The 12,250-nt window shown below is 42.5% G+C and overlaps 1 protein-coding gene across 4 annotated transcripts; it reads left to right on the top strand.

Moving 5' to 3' along the window:
• Positions 1-1,599: 1,599 nt before the first annotated feature.
• On the top strand, positions 1,600-7,304 carry LOC147258482 (dual specificity tyrosine-phosphorylation-regulated kinase 4-like). 4 transcript variants are annotated; one of them, XM_086208343.1, is made up of 14 exons: positions 1,600-1,857; positions 2,370-2,558; positions 3,145-3,336; positions 3,979-4,167; positions 4,263-4,377; positions 4,496-4,656; positions 5,075-5,211; positions 5,395-5,535; positions 5,659-5,797; positions 5,894-5,978; positions 6,064-6,236; positions 6,322-6,382; positions 6,500-6,614; positions 6,711-7,304. In XM_086208343.1, the coding sequence occupies exons 1-14, from the start codon at positions 1,651-1,653 to the stop codon at positions 6,790-6,792; spliced, it is 1,986 nt and encodes a 661-aa protein (XP_086064469.1). In that variant the 5' UTR covers positions 1,600-1,650; the 3' UTR covers positions 6,793-7,304. The 4 variants fall into 4 exon arrangements, with proteins under 4 accessions (XP_086064469.1, XP_086064468.1, XP_086064467.1 ...); XM_086208342.1 differs by having other exon boundaries at positions 4,266-4,377; positions 6,322-6,614; XM_086208341.1 differs by having other exon boundaries at positions 6,322-6,614.
• The last annotated feature ends 4,946 nt before the right edge of the window (positions 7,305-12,250 follow it).

Raw genomic sequence — 12,250 nt, 5'->3', positions numbered from 1 at the left:
GAAGGGAGCCGAAGAAGCTCCAGGCCAAGCCTGACAGGCAGCACAGCGACAACATTGGGATGCGACAGTAAGGTCGTGTGAAACCTGAGAAGACGCGGGTTACCTTTTTCACACTGCAGGCAAGCCAAGCTGAGCCGCTAAACACCCGGGTCGCTTGGCGAGTTGGCCACTGCGGGTCGAAATGCCGAGTCGACCCTTTGAGAGTGCCCCACAACCTGTGTTGACCTGCATTTTTCCTGGCCCCGAGGGTCCTGGCAGACGCCACTCCTGTCCCACCACCTGCCGTTCCTGTTCCGATGCTGAGGGTCCTAACGGCCATCTCTCCTGTGTTGGCGGACGCCACTACTGCTTCATTTCTGAGGGTCCAGGCTGGCGCCATTCCTTTCCCGGCGCCGAGGGTCCTGGTGGGCACTACTCCTGCTCCACAGCTGAGGGTTCTGGCCTGTGTCTCACCTGTGTGACTGCGCCACCTGTGCCTTGTTTGCCCCAGCGTATTTAATCTGTTTCCCTTTGCCAATGTCAGTCCATTGTTTGTCAGTGCTTGTTGGATTTTTGTCCTTGTTGTTGTCGCTCTCTGCTCCAGTCTCCCGACTCAAGTCCCCCTTCTCCAGTTTCCCCCCTGTAAGTGAGTTTAGGAGTTACTTTGATCTGCATCCAGGACTTAGTCCTGTTGAAGTTTTGTATTTGTTCCTCAGTTGCTACTTTGAGTCCCTTGTTTCTACTCTCATGTTTTTTATGTAATTAAATACTCTTTGGTTGAACTTCCTTTGTCATTTCCGGTCGATTCCTCGCCTCCACACCATGACACTATAACATGATTTGTAGCCAGATCGCTCAATTAATCACAAAGCTGTCAGTCTCCCGTGTTCATCCACAAACAAAAAGGTAAAAATGATAAAGACTCAAATATAGTGAACATAAACTGGTCATATTTGGCAATTGAGATGAGACAAGTTAAATTCAGGTCATGAGGGGAGCTCCTAATTTTCTAAGAAATTAGTCTTGATAACTAGCTGGCTAGCTTAGGCTATCAAAGGTCTTTGTGAACCTTGTTCATCTCTAAAGCGGTGTTAGTAATTTTGAGAGCATATTTTTACAAGTCAGGAGAAATTGACATTTACCTCCCATAACAGAGAGAAATCAGCTGATGTCCAGTGTTTTCTCCAAGACCTTAAGCTCCCATTTTTTTTAACAATCTTTTTTATAAAATATGTGTAAGTAGGACCAAGTGGACTGAGGGCATATCTGGATAGCATAGACTGTCCTGCAAAAAACAAGATGTAGCAGGAAGAGATTGACTTGACATCGTTTTAATGACCAAGATAAGAGCTCAAAAGCAAAGGATGTAAAATTACCCCCAAATCAGCTTGGGGCTCCAAGGGTGAAATCACTGGCATTTCAAATTCAGTTTCAGTCAAATTTAAAAACTTTGGAGGGAGTCAAGACATTGCTGAGCCAATATCCTGATGTCATTGATGATGACTGCTCACCAGGTGATGTCTGTCACTGACTGAGATGACAGTCACACTGAAGATGACAGAAAAACCAGGTCAGTAGCTTTGATGATTCTGAGTTATCTTCACTGCTTAGAATCACAGTGTAGGTTGAATAAATGGAGCTTAAGCACAAAGATCAATTTAGGATACCAGCATGAAGATGCATAAACCAGCCCACTGTTTTCAAGTCCAGAATAACACTACTGTAAAAAAGGGAATGGACCAGAAAGATGGAAGAGGCAAGAATGGAGCTGTGCCACCACTCGCCTCTACGCCCAAGCATAACATTCAACAGAGGCGTAACATGGGTCAGCAGAAGGTTGTGACCCGGAGAGAAATCTGCCAAAACCCTGCTGTTCAGGTTTGCCCCACTTTATCAGAATGATATTTAGGAGGAGATGTATTCAACTTCATGGTTAGATACTGTAAAAAACAGGAATGGAGCATTCAGGAAAAGAAATCGACCACTGAGATGATGTGCTGTGACATCTGGGCACATTCAGATGAAAGTCAGAGCTAATACTTAGAAATCTGAGTTCAGGGCCTTGTTTTGTTTCAAATATACTCTGAGTGAAAAACTTTACTTTTGTGTAATTTAAATGACCGGGCATCATGGTTGCGCTTGATAGTTGGTTGAGCTTTTGGTTTGTTTATCAGTAAAATATATAAAATAGAAAAAAGGATAGAGTGAGTCAAGAAAAGACTCAGGATGCCTTTTGACATGATGGCTGGGAGCTGTAATATCAGGCTCAAAAGCTCTTATATTACAAATTAGCAACAAAAACTTTGAAGGTTTGATGTTTTTGTTACTGCTTAACTAAGTGATAAATACAGTGTAGCCAGAAGAAATGGAATTTGTGTTTGAACTTTCAGAATGATCGTGCCCTGAGAAAAGGCATGGACACTTTGAGGCGTGTCCCCCCAAACCAGAAAGATGTGGGAGTCAAGAAAGAAGCTGTGCCACCATTTGCATCTAAAACCGTGCAAAAAATCCAGAGGCCAAACATGGGTCAACAGAAGGTGGTCAACCAGAGGCAAATCTACCAAAAACCTGCTGCTCAGGTCTGTCCCATTCATGGTTCTCTCCAAAATTACCCACGTCAGAATGATACTTAGCAAGATATTTTTTCAATATCATGATTTAATCTTTTGTAAAGCTGAAACACAGCTTTCAAGAAGGGAAATCCACCATTAAGATGACGCTGTGTGCCATCATGAGGGAATACTCAGATAAAAGTCTGAGTGGTGGATGGATCCTAGCTCAGCTGACATTGGTTGAGAGGCGGATTCACCCTGGACGGGTCGCCAGTCTGTCGTAGGGCCATCAGGAGCAATTAGGGGTTCCGAATCTTGCTCAAGGATACCTGGACATGGTCACCGGGGGACGTGATGCTCAAACCAGCGACCCTTCGATAGCTAGACAGCCACTCTCCCTCTGAGCCATGCTGCCCTAGAGAACTGTAAAATGAAGCTCAATCGCTCAGCCACGACAGATGAGCTTCAATAGTTTTAAGGGTTTGATGTTTTCTTTACTGTTTAACGTCGTGATAAATCCAGTGTAGCCAGAATAAACTGAACTTGTGGACAAAGATGAATTTGGGACGGCAGCATGAACAGGTACAAACCAGCCCTGTGTTTGAACTTGCAGAATGATCGTGCCCTGAAAAAGGGCATGGACACTTTGAGGCGTGTCCCCCCAAACCGAAAAGATGTGGGAGTCAAGAAGGAAGCTGTGCCACCACTTGCATCTCAACCCCTTCAAAAAATCCAACAGAGGTGTAACATGGGTCAGCAGAAGGTGGTTAACCAGAGGCAAATCTGTCAAAAACCTGTGGCTCAGGTCTGTCCCATTTGTGTTTCTTTACACATCTACCACTATTACAATGATATTTTGCAGAGAATGTTAAAAATATCTTGATTTAATCATTTAAAACATAGAAAATAGAGAAAGGGGTAGGATCAGAAGAGAATAGATTCTGGATGCCCTTTGAGATGACGGATGGGACCTGTATATTCATCCATCCATTTTCTGTACTGAGAATCTGTTCACAGTCAGGTGGGTGTATGTGTGTGTGTGTGGTGGATGGATCCTTGCTCAGCTGACATTGGTTGAGATGCGGATTCACCCTGGATGGGTCGCCAGTCTGTCGTAGGGCATTCAGGAGCAATTAGGGGTTCCGAATCTTGCTCAAGGATACCTGGACATGGTCACCGGGGGACGTGATGCTCAAATCAGCGACCCTTCGATAGCTAGACAGCCACTCTCCCTCTGAGCCATGCTGCCCTTGAGAACTGTAAAATGAAGCTCAATTGCTCAGGTACGACAGACAAGCTTCAATAGTTTTAAGGGTTTGATGTTTTCTTTACTGTTTAACATCGTGATAAATCCAGTGTAGCCAGAATAAACTGAACTCGTGGACAAAGATGAATTTGGGACGGCAGCATGAACAGGTACAAACCAGCCCTGTGTTTTAACTTGCAGAATGATCGTGCCCTGAGAAAAGGCATGGACACTTTTAGGCGTGTCCCCCCAAACCAAAAAGATGTGGGAGTCAAGAAGGAAGCTGTGCCACCACTTGCGTCTAAACCCCTTCAAAAAATCCAGAGGCCAAACTTGGGTCAACAGAAGGTGGTCAACCAGAGGCAAATCTACCAAAAACCTGCTGCTCAGGTCTGTCCCATTCGTGGTTCTCTCCAAATTTACCCACGTCAGAATGATACTTAGCAAGATATTTTTTCAATATCATTATTTAATCTTTTGAAAAGCAGAAACAGAGCATCCAGGAAAAGATGTCAACCACCAAGAATAACTCCAATCCCATGAAGGTCAAGAATGTCACTGAGCCATCCAATGTGTCAAATAGGCCCATGACAACCGAAGGTAAGAGCTGCTTGTGTTTTTTCCTCTTTTTGTAAAACACAAGTGTTTAAAAACTTAAAGGATATTCTTATGGTGATGGGTAACAAATAGCTGAGAGATCTGTCTATCTTGTGTGCAGCTATACAGAAACAGTCCTGGTACCTCACCAAGTATGAGCAGAAAGAAATACAAGGTTTCAAGGAGGTGTGGTATTTAGGAAAGAAGGCCTACTCACAGAAGATCAAAAAATCCAGCCATATGAAACCGGACTTTGATTCTGAGGATGGACGCTATGAAATTGTAAGTACTGACAAAATGGAAACCATTTCAGTGCCCTTAGTTTCTTAGTTTTGTGGTGTGAAATATTGTAGAAGCAACTTAATATTTTAACACGGTGGCCATGTTCGCCGGATAACGTGCTCATGGTGTGAGGCGGCTTAGTTGCATAACTATTGGAGGTCTGACCGAATATTCTTACGTCGTTGCATCACGGTTGACCAGCAACAACAACATAAACAACAAAAAACAACAGATCTAAAAATTGTGGAGGGTATCAAGTCACATTTGATAGTAAGACAACAAATTTGCTAATCCTTTCGTAACCGTTAGCCCCAGCTAACGTGTAACCGAAGCTAACTTGGATTGGTTAAATAGGACCTGCTCCAAGACATGATGAACAGTTTACCTTATCAATAATGAATTACCCCTCAATTAACAGATTATCGGTGACCATTTGGCTTACCGCTATGAGATACTGGATACCTTGGGAGAAGGCTACTCTGGACAAGTCGTCAAATGCAAGGATCACAAGACTGGGAAGCTGCTTGCCATCAAAGTCATTCGAAACACAGACAGGTAAAACACTGCCAAACACCCATAGCATACATGTCACCTATAAGTAGAGCTACACACTGTATGTTGACATAGTAACTTAAAACATCTGCGCAATGATAATCGCCATTTGAAAAATCACTTTGATACTTTATGTAAGTCTGTGAAGAGTGCAGTCATACATTATAAAGAATAATCTTTTTTCAGAGTTCTTAAGCTTACACAACGTGAGCTAAATGTGCTAACAGCACTTCAAAAGATGGACGAGGACAACACAGCCAACATTGTCCACATGAAGGAACAGTTTTACTTCCGCAATCACCTCTGCATTGCTTTTGATCTTTTCCAGTAAGTCCCATTAATACATGTTTTTCACTTTCTTTCATGACGAGGCTTGTAGATTTAATCACTTGAAATATTTCTAAGATAAACATTTCAATGAATGTTATCATGTCTGTCACTCATTTTCAGAGAAGACCTAGCTCATGCCCTGAATGGGAGCAAAAAGAGAGGTCTCAGTGAGAAGGACATTAGAAAATATGCCGCAGACGTGCTGAAGTGTCTGGCTTTGCTCAAAAAGAGACGAATCATCCACGGTGACTTGAAACCGGTAGGAATCCTACAGTACTTGCTTTTGGAATGAATGAGATGACTCCACTCAGTACTTTCATCAATTTCATGCTCCACCTATGTCTCCTTTTATCAGGCAAACATTCTGTTGAGGAATAGTGAAGGTGGTAAGAATGCAGCAGTGGCTGACTTTGGAGGGAGCTACTCTATGATTGAACACAGTAAGTGCAATATTCCAAACAACTGAAACCACAGCCCTTGTAAAACGGCCCTTGTCTAATGCATTTGTTACACGTTCCTCCACAGAACCAAACACAGTCTTCACTTTATCATACATGTCTCCAGAGATGCTTCTTGGGCAGAAGTGCAGCCCTGCCACTGACATGTGGAGTCTGGGTTGCACATTGGCTGAGCTCTCTCGTGGCGAACGTCTCTTTCAAGGCTGTAACACGAGACAACACTTCAAGTGTATAATGAAGGTAACATTTATTGATAACTGTAGTTTTTTAAACTGCAGAAATATTTGATATACAGTATAACAGTATTGAATGTGAAATCTTTCAGTTGCTGGGTGTCCCTCCTGCTGAGCTGCTGGTCAACGCACCCAATAGATGCCACTTTTTTGGTGAGTGGAACGATTCAAGACTTCTAACTGCTGTCCTCTCGTTTACTCATAATTGGGTTGAAAATGTTGTCATACTTTGTACAAGATCTTGGAACTTGTCTTGTCATTGTGATTCAGATCGTCAGGGTGTTCCTCTTGACATGGACGCCATAAGCCAGCAAAGCAGCTCCCTGGATGAAGCCTTGATGTGTAAAGATTCTGCTTTTCTGGATTTCATTGTGCAGTGCCTAACGTAAGTGCAAATGTAAATCTTCCAAGTTTGTCTTCATGAGTTACTTCTTTCACAGTTGGACTGATTTTTGAGAATCTCATGTGTCTTCTTATTTAGATATGATCCAAAGAAGCGCCTCACACCTGAGCAGGCTTGGAATCACCCATGGATCCAGGAGAAGGAGCCGGAAAAAACATAAAATTGTAGGCTCCAAGTAAGGCAACTGTAAATCAACTGGCTACTGTCAACAGCCCTATGTGCCGCATCATTCCCAGGGGAGGGGGTGGGGTGGCTGGAGCCTACCTCATCTGACATTGGATGAGAGGCGGGTTCACCCTGGATGGACTCAAACTCAGAACCTTCGCGCTGTGAGGAAACAGTGTTAACCACCCATTCTTGAAGTATTTTTACATAATAAACAATATGCTGATGAGCATAGCTATGACTGAGTTTTTCTTCATCTCTATCCACATGGTTCTGTGCCTAAACCATCTCTGTCAGGACAGCCAATGGCACCACTGCATTTCAAGGAAGTCAACAGAAAGGCTTGAAGCATATTGCAGCGAGTTATCCCACATTCCTCAAAGTAGAAACTGGTCAACTATCATGTGTCCCTCTTCATTCTAGGGGCAGTCAGAAGCCAAGATACCCATCAAAGTGGAATAGGTTAAAGCTGCATTAAGCATTGTTGCCTGACATCACATAAAATACAGTTAGAAATATTCTTTTCACATCCAATGATGGTGGTTTCCGGTTTGTCCTGCAGTTTGCATGCAGTAGGTTAGCGGGGGTCAAAAAGGAATAAAGGTTCAAGAGGTGGGTCTGGAAGATGCCTGATCCTGATCCAAAGCTGGCCATTACTTAAGAGGGCTGGGAAGACATGTGACAGTATCAGTAGAATGTGTCTGTATGAACAAGAGAAAGCAGAAATGCACAGTTGTAAGGTATATACTAGGGGTGTGAATCTCAGCACTGAGGACGATTCGATACACATCTCGATGCACTGCCAGCGATACGATACTTTTAACAATTATAATTTTCTGCCGATACGATGCGATACTATTTACCCTCTTCGCAATGCGATAAAATGCGATAATCATTTAGTTCAAATCAATGCGATACGATATGATGCAATTTGTTGCGATATGATGCGATTCAACATGATGCAAATAAGCAAAGAAAAAAAGAAATTAAATGAAGTACCCTCCGGCTCAGGCCCTAAAAAAAAATGGAATTCAGTATGGTACGACAAAAAGGATTTGGCTTTATTCCTTATGGGCACTTGGCAGTAAATTCAACAAAAGTGCTGTTTGTCTTTTTTACTATGCACCACTTCATGCAAATTCTTTTTGCCATCTTAAAACAGCAACAACTTTCCTCACTTTCACATCGGCTATGCAATTACAATAGCAGTGGTTCTCTAACTTTTAAATTTCAAGGACCATCATAATTCTGAGTCTACAAATACAACCAAATGAACCCATAAGTGTCCTTTGGGTTGCGTTTTGTACAGTTACACAGATTAGACAGACCTGCAACTGTTACGGAATCTGAATCAATAAAATCCTTAAGGATTCCAATCCCAAACCTACATCACACAAGTGCTCTGTCCTAGTCGGGTCATATTACAGTACACATTATTAAACAACTAATGCACGGCCTAACATGGTGCAAATAAACCATTCAATGGCCATAACACTGTCTGCCAAACTGCTAGAGTTGACTTTCTAACTGGCCACTGAGAATCAGTGATTTGAGTGAGTTCTGCAACAATAAAAGAGAAAAACAATTAAACAATAATTACTGCTGTAAAAAGTACAGTACACAGCAACAACAAAACACCCAATGAGTGACGTAAAGTGACTTTTTCAACAGTGCAATCAATGTTTCTCCAGTGTCCGGCGAGGAACTAGACGGGGAAGCGGGGAGGTGGCGGTAGACTTGTCGGTGATGTGGTGTACTCTTCTTAAGTGGGTCTGCATGTTTGTCGTGCTACCGTTGTACGGCTTCCTAACGCGGCATTCTTTGCGAATGACGGACGTTTTGTCGAGCTTTCCGTCTTTCTTTGCGAATCCGTAGTGTTTCCAAACATACGATTTAAACGTTGCGGGTGCATTAAATATAGAAGCTTCCTCGCTGCTGTTCGCGCGAACGTCCATGCTGTTTTACTAGTAGTGTATTGTTTGTGCCTCACGGCTTCCGTCCGTATTCAATACAATACGCGAAATAATGATGGTGCATTCATTGCGCCTGGGGAACAGCAGATGGGGTGAAGTTTAACATGAATAAAACGGCGCTTGCATCGGATTTTACCGATACCACCAACGCATCGAGATGAATCTAGATTTCACCCATCAATTGCATCATACCCAGTGAATGAGCCGATGCACTCGCATCGCGCACATGCACATCGATGCATCGATTAATATCGATTATTTTCCACACCTTAACTGTTAGTACTCCAAAGTGAGTCTTTTCTCTATAACCTCACTTGTGTGTTGCATTGTGAAATGCTCCTTCTTGTACAGGAAAATAAATTCAACTGAAACTTTGATTCTTCAGATTTGGTCTCTATCATTTCATGGTCATTAAGAAGAAATTCTTGTGACAAATACAATATATATATATACAGTATATACAGTATATATATATATATATATATATATATATATGTGTGTGTGTGTGTGTGTGTGTGTGTGTGTGTGTGTGTGTGTGTATAAATACCCCGATTTTGCTCAGTTGTAACTCGTGACAAAATATCGTCCGGCACACTAATTTACTGTGAGGATGGTGGTGTGTCTTCTTCAAGCTTGTGTCTTCTACCAAAGCCCTGAGAGTTATGTGGCTCTGATATATACCTTGAATATGTTACAGCCACTTCAAAACCAGATTCCGGTACCACTCAAGGTGGCAAAACCTGGTAATAATTTCTGAAAATGACAACGTCTGGTGACCATAATTAGGTGTGATATACCTCGTGAGTGCTGCACGGTGGTGCAGTGGTTAGCACTGTGGCCTCGGGCACGGGATCTTTCTGTGTGGAGTTTGCATGTTCTCCCTGTTCCTGTTCCTGTTCTCTCTGGTACTCCAGCTTCCTCCCACAGTCCAAAGACATCAAGAGGGGACGAGGCTGATTGATTCTCTAAATTGACTGTAGGTGTGACTGTGAGTGTGAATGGTTGTTCGTCTCTCTATGTTGGCCCTGCGATGGACTGGCGACCTGTCCAGGGTGAACCATGCCTCTCGCCTGTTGACGCTGGGATAGGCTCCAGCCCCCCCGCGACCCTTAATGTGTAGGAATAAGCGGAAGATGACAATGGATGGATACCTCAGCTGAGTGGCAGCTGTGTGACAGCAACAAGCTCCCCCTCAAATAAATTGCAGTGTAGATGGTGGTGCATATCCTGGTTGAAGCTAATGGTCACAAAATTGATTAATGTTTCACAATGTGTTTGTTATCATTTTAAAGGGGACCTTCTTGCCTTTCATTTAAGCCCAATTATGAATCTTAATTGACAAATATTGGGGTATCCTTGACTCTCTCAGCTATTAAGGACATTATTTAACAAGCATATATTTCCACAATTTTTGCCCAAATTGTTTTTTTTAATTGATTTTAAATTTGTATTTCTTTTACTACTGACTTGCTTATGGATGGAAAACGATAATTTCCACCAACAGTCACTTTCTTCTTTCATGCCAACGTCAAACAGTTCAACTTTTCTTCTCATCTCTGCGTTCAACTTGTGCGTGTGCAGTGATGTACGGGACAGGGAAACCATTTCACCATTTTCATGATAAAAGTCATGTAACGTTATCAAGTGCAATTCACTACCAATCTCAAATTAGGAACTTAAAACACATATAACAGTAAAAACGGCATATAAATTAATCATCTCACTGAGGAACTTTAGGCTGGCATACATCAAAATTAATTTGTGTCCTACCAAACAATATGCAAAGTAATGTGGGTCATTTACACTCAAGGATATTCTTAATATTTCCATAAATCTTTTATAAATGTTACAGATGTGGGAAAGCTTTGAATATCTCTGAAAAAGTGTGTATGCTATGACTGGAACATATTTCCATAGTTAACCCTGGATGGGCCTGTGGGAACGACATTGCACTCGAAGACTGTTTCCATGGCAATGGACAAAACTGTTATGCTGCTTAAGGCACAAAATATGTTGACTGAGGAACTACTCCTTGTTAGCGCACACTCTCTGTGGAGAATGTGGTCGTTTCACTTTCAGCTTATTTGATAATGTTGTTCGCACCATGGTCCACCATGTTTGTGGAGAGCTCATCATCGCTCAGAAGGTGATTTTGTCAGCTGCTGAAAGGGCGCGTGGAGACTTTGGCAGTGCTTTTATCGGGTTCTGACTGAAGGGTCACTCTTCCTTGCCCAACACTGATGATGACAAGCCATGGAGGGTACATTAAACCATCTTCCTGACTGGTAAAGACAGGCAGCAGCCAGTACTTCTGGTCTCCAAAGACATGAGCCATTTTGTGCCAGAAACACAACGAGGCAGTTTTTCAGAACCTGTCCTCAGGACTGTCCTGAGTGTCTCAAAAGTGCACCCATTCTTCCCTATGAGCCACAGCCAGTGGCTGGAGTGGGACATAATACGAATGAAGAACATTTCCGCCATGTAAAACAGAGCCCGTAGATAGAATTTGTGTCCTGTCCTTGCTATTCTACATTCTGTACACAAATCACTGCTAGGGTCACCACACTAAAATGCACTTATTTAAACTTTCTGACATCCCAAAGGGGTTGAGATCAAGGTTTTAATCAAGTCAAATCAATTTTTTTTTTGTATGGTGCAAGATCACAATCAAAGTTATCCCATGACACTTTACAAGCAGAGTTGGTAACACTCCTTCAATAATTTACACCCAACAGTTCTCCACGAGGAAGCACATCCTGCAACAGCGGCGACATAAACCTTCCTTTTTAACTGGCATGAACGTCGAGCAGACCCAGGCTCAATGGGGACGGCCCTCTGCTTTGACTGGTTTGACAATCACTCTCCCTGAGGACTCAATCATCTTCACAACTGTACCCACGATTGTGGTTAGGTGAGGTGGCCATGATGTTTGTCAAGTCTATGACCATGTCCTGAGTTTTTAACGTTTCACTCAAAGAAATAGCTGTTCCACCAATCCGCAGAGTCTGTCACAGCTGGCCCATGACTAACTTCTTCATCCTGAAGCTGATAGATCAGGACTGGGATGTCAGAAAATTCAAACAAGTGCCTTTTAGTGCGGTGACCCTTGCAGTGACTTGTATACAGACTGTGGAAGAGCAAGGACAGGACACACCCTTGTGGTGTGCCTGTAGATGACAGTCTGAATGAATGGATGAAATACAGAATACCGAGATGTCCATACTTATAAAGGAAAGACATAGAAAAATAGAAAGGTCGTACTTGTGAACAAATATAGGTTAAATTTATCAACATCTCATGACAACGTAATTGGCACCATTGAAATGAGATGGTGAGATGGTGCTCTCGCATCTTACTACCATGCAACACAGGAGGATATGATTAATTATTTCCTAATAACAAATCATATCGCACTTTTTTTTTTAAATCACAGCATAATAATAATTTAAAAATGCATCAAAATTTGGGGCTCAATTTGCA

This window comes from Aulostomus chinensis, chromosome 7 (assembly GCF_037954235.1).
Source record: "Aulostomus chinensis isolate RoL2024-O1b breed Wild chromosome 7, RoL_Achi_v1.0, whole genome shotgun sequence".
NCBI lineage: Eukaryota > Metazoa > Chordata > Actinopteri > Syngnathiformes > Aulostomidae > Aulostomus > Aulostomus chinensis.
The sequence above is the reverse complement of the archived record's forward strand: the minus strand, read 5'-3'. Positions and strand labels throughout refer to the sequence as shown.

Excerpts from the sequence above, each read along its gene's own strand:
- LOC147258482 (XM_086208341.1), top strand. The coding sequence starts at position 1,651 with ATGAAGATGCATAAACCAGCCCACTGTTTTCAAGTCCAGAATAACACT. Across the intron at positions 2,559-3,144 it reads ACCAAAAACCTGCTGCTCAG|AATGATCGTGCCCTGAAAAA; the intron begins GTCTGTCCCATT and ends TTGAACTTGCAG. Across the intron at positions 4,378-4,495 it reads TAGGCCCATGACAACCGAAG|CTATACAGAAACAGTCCTGG; the intron begins GTAAGAGCTGCT and ends TCTTGTGTGCAG.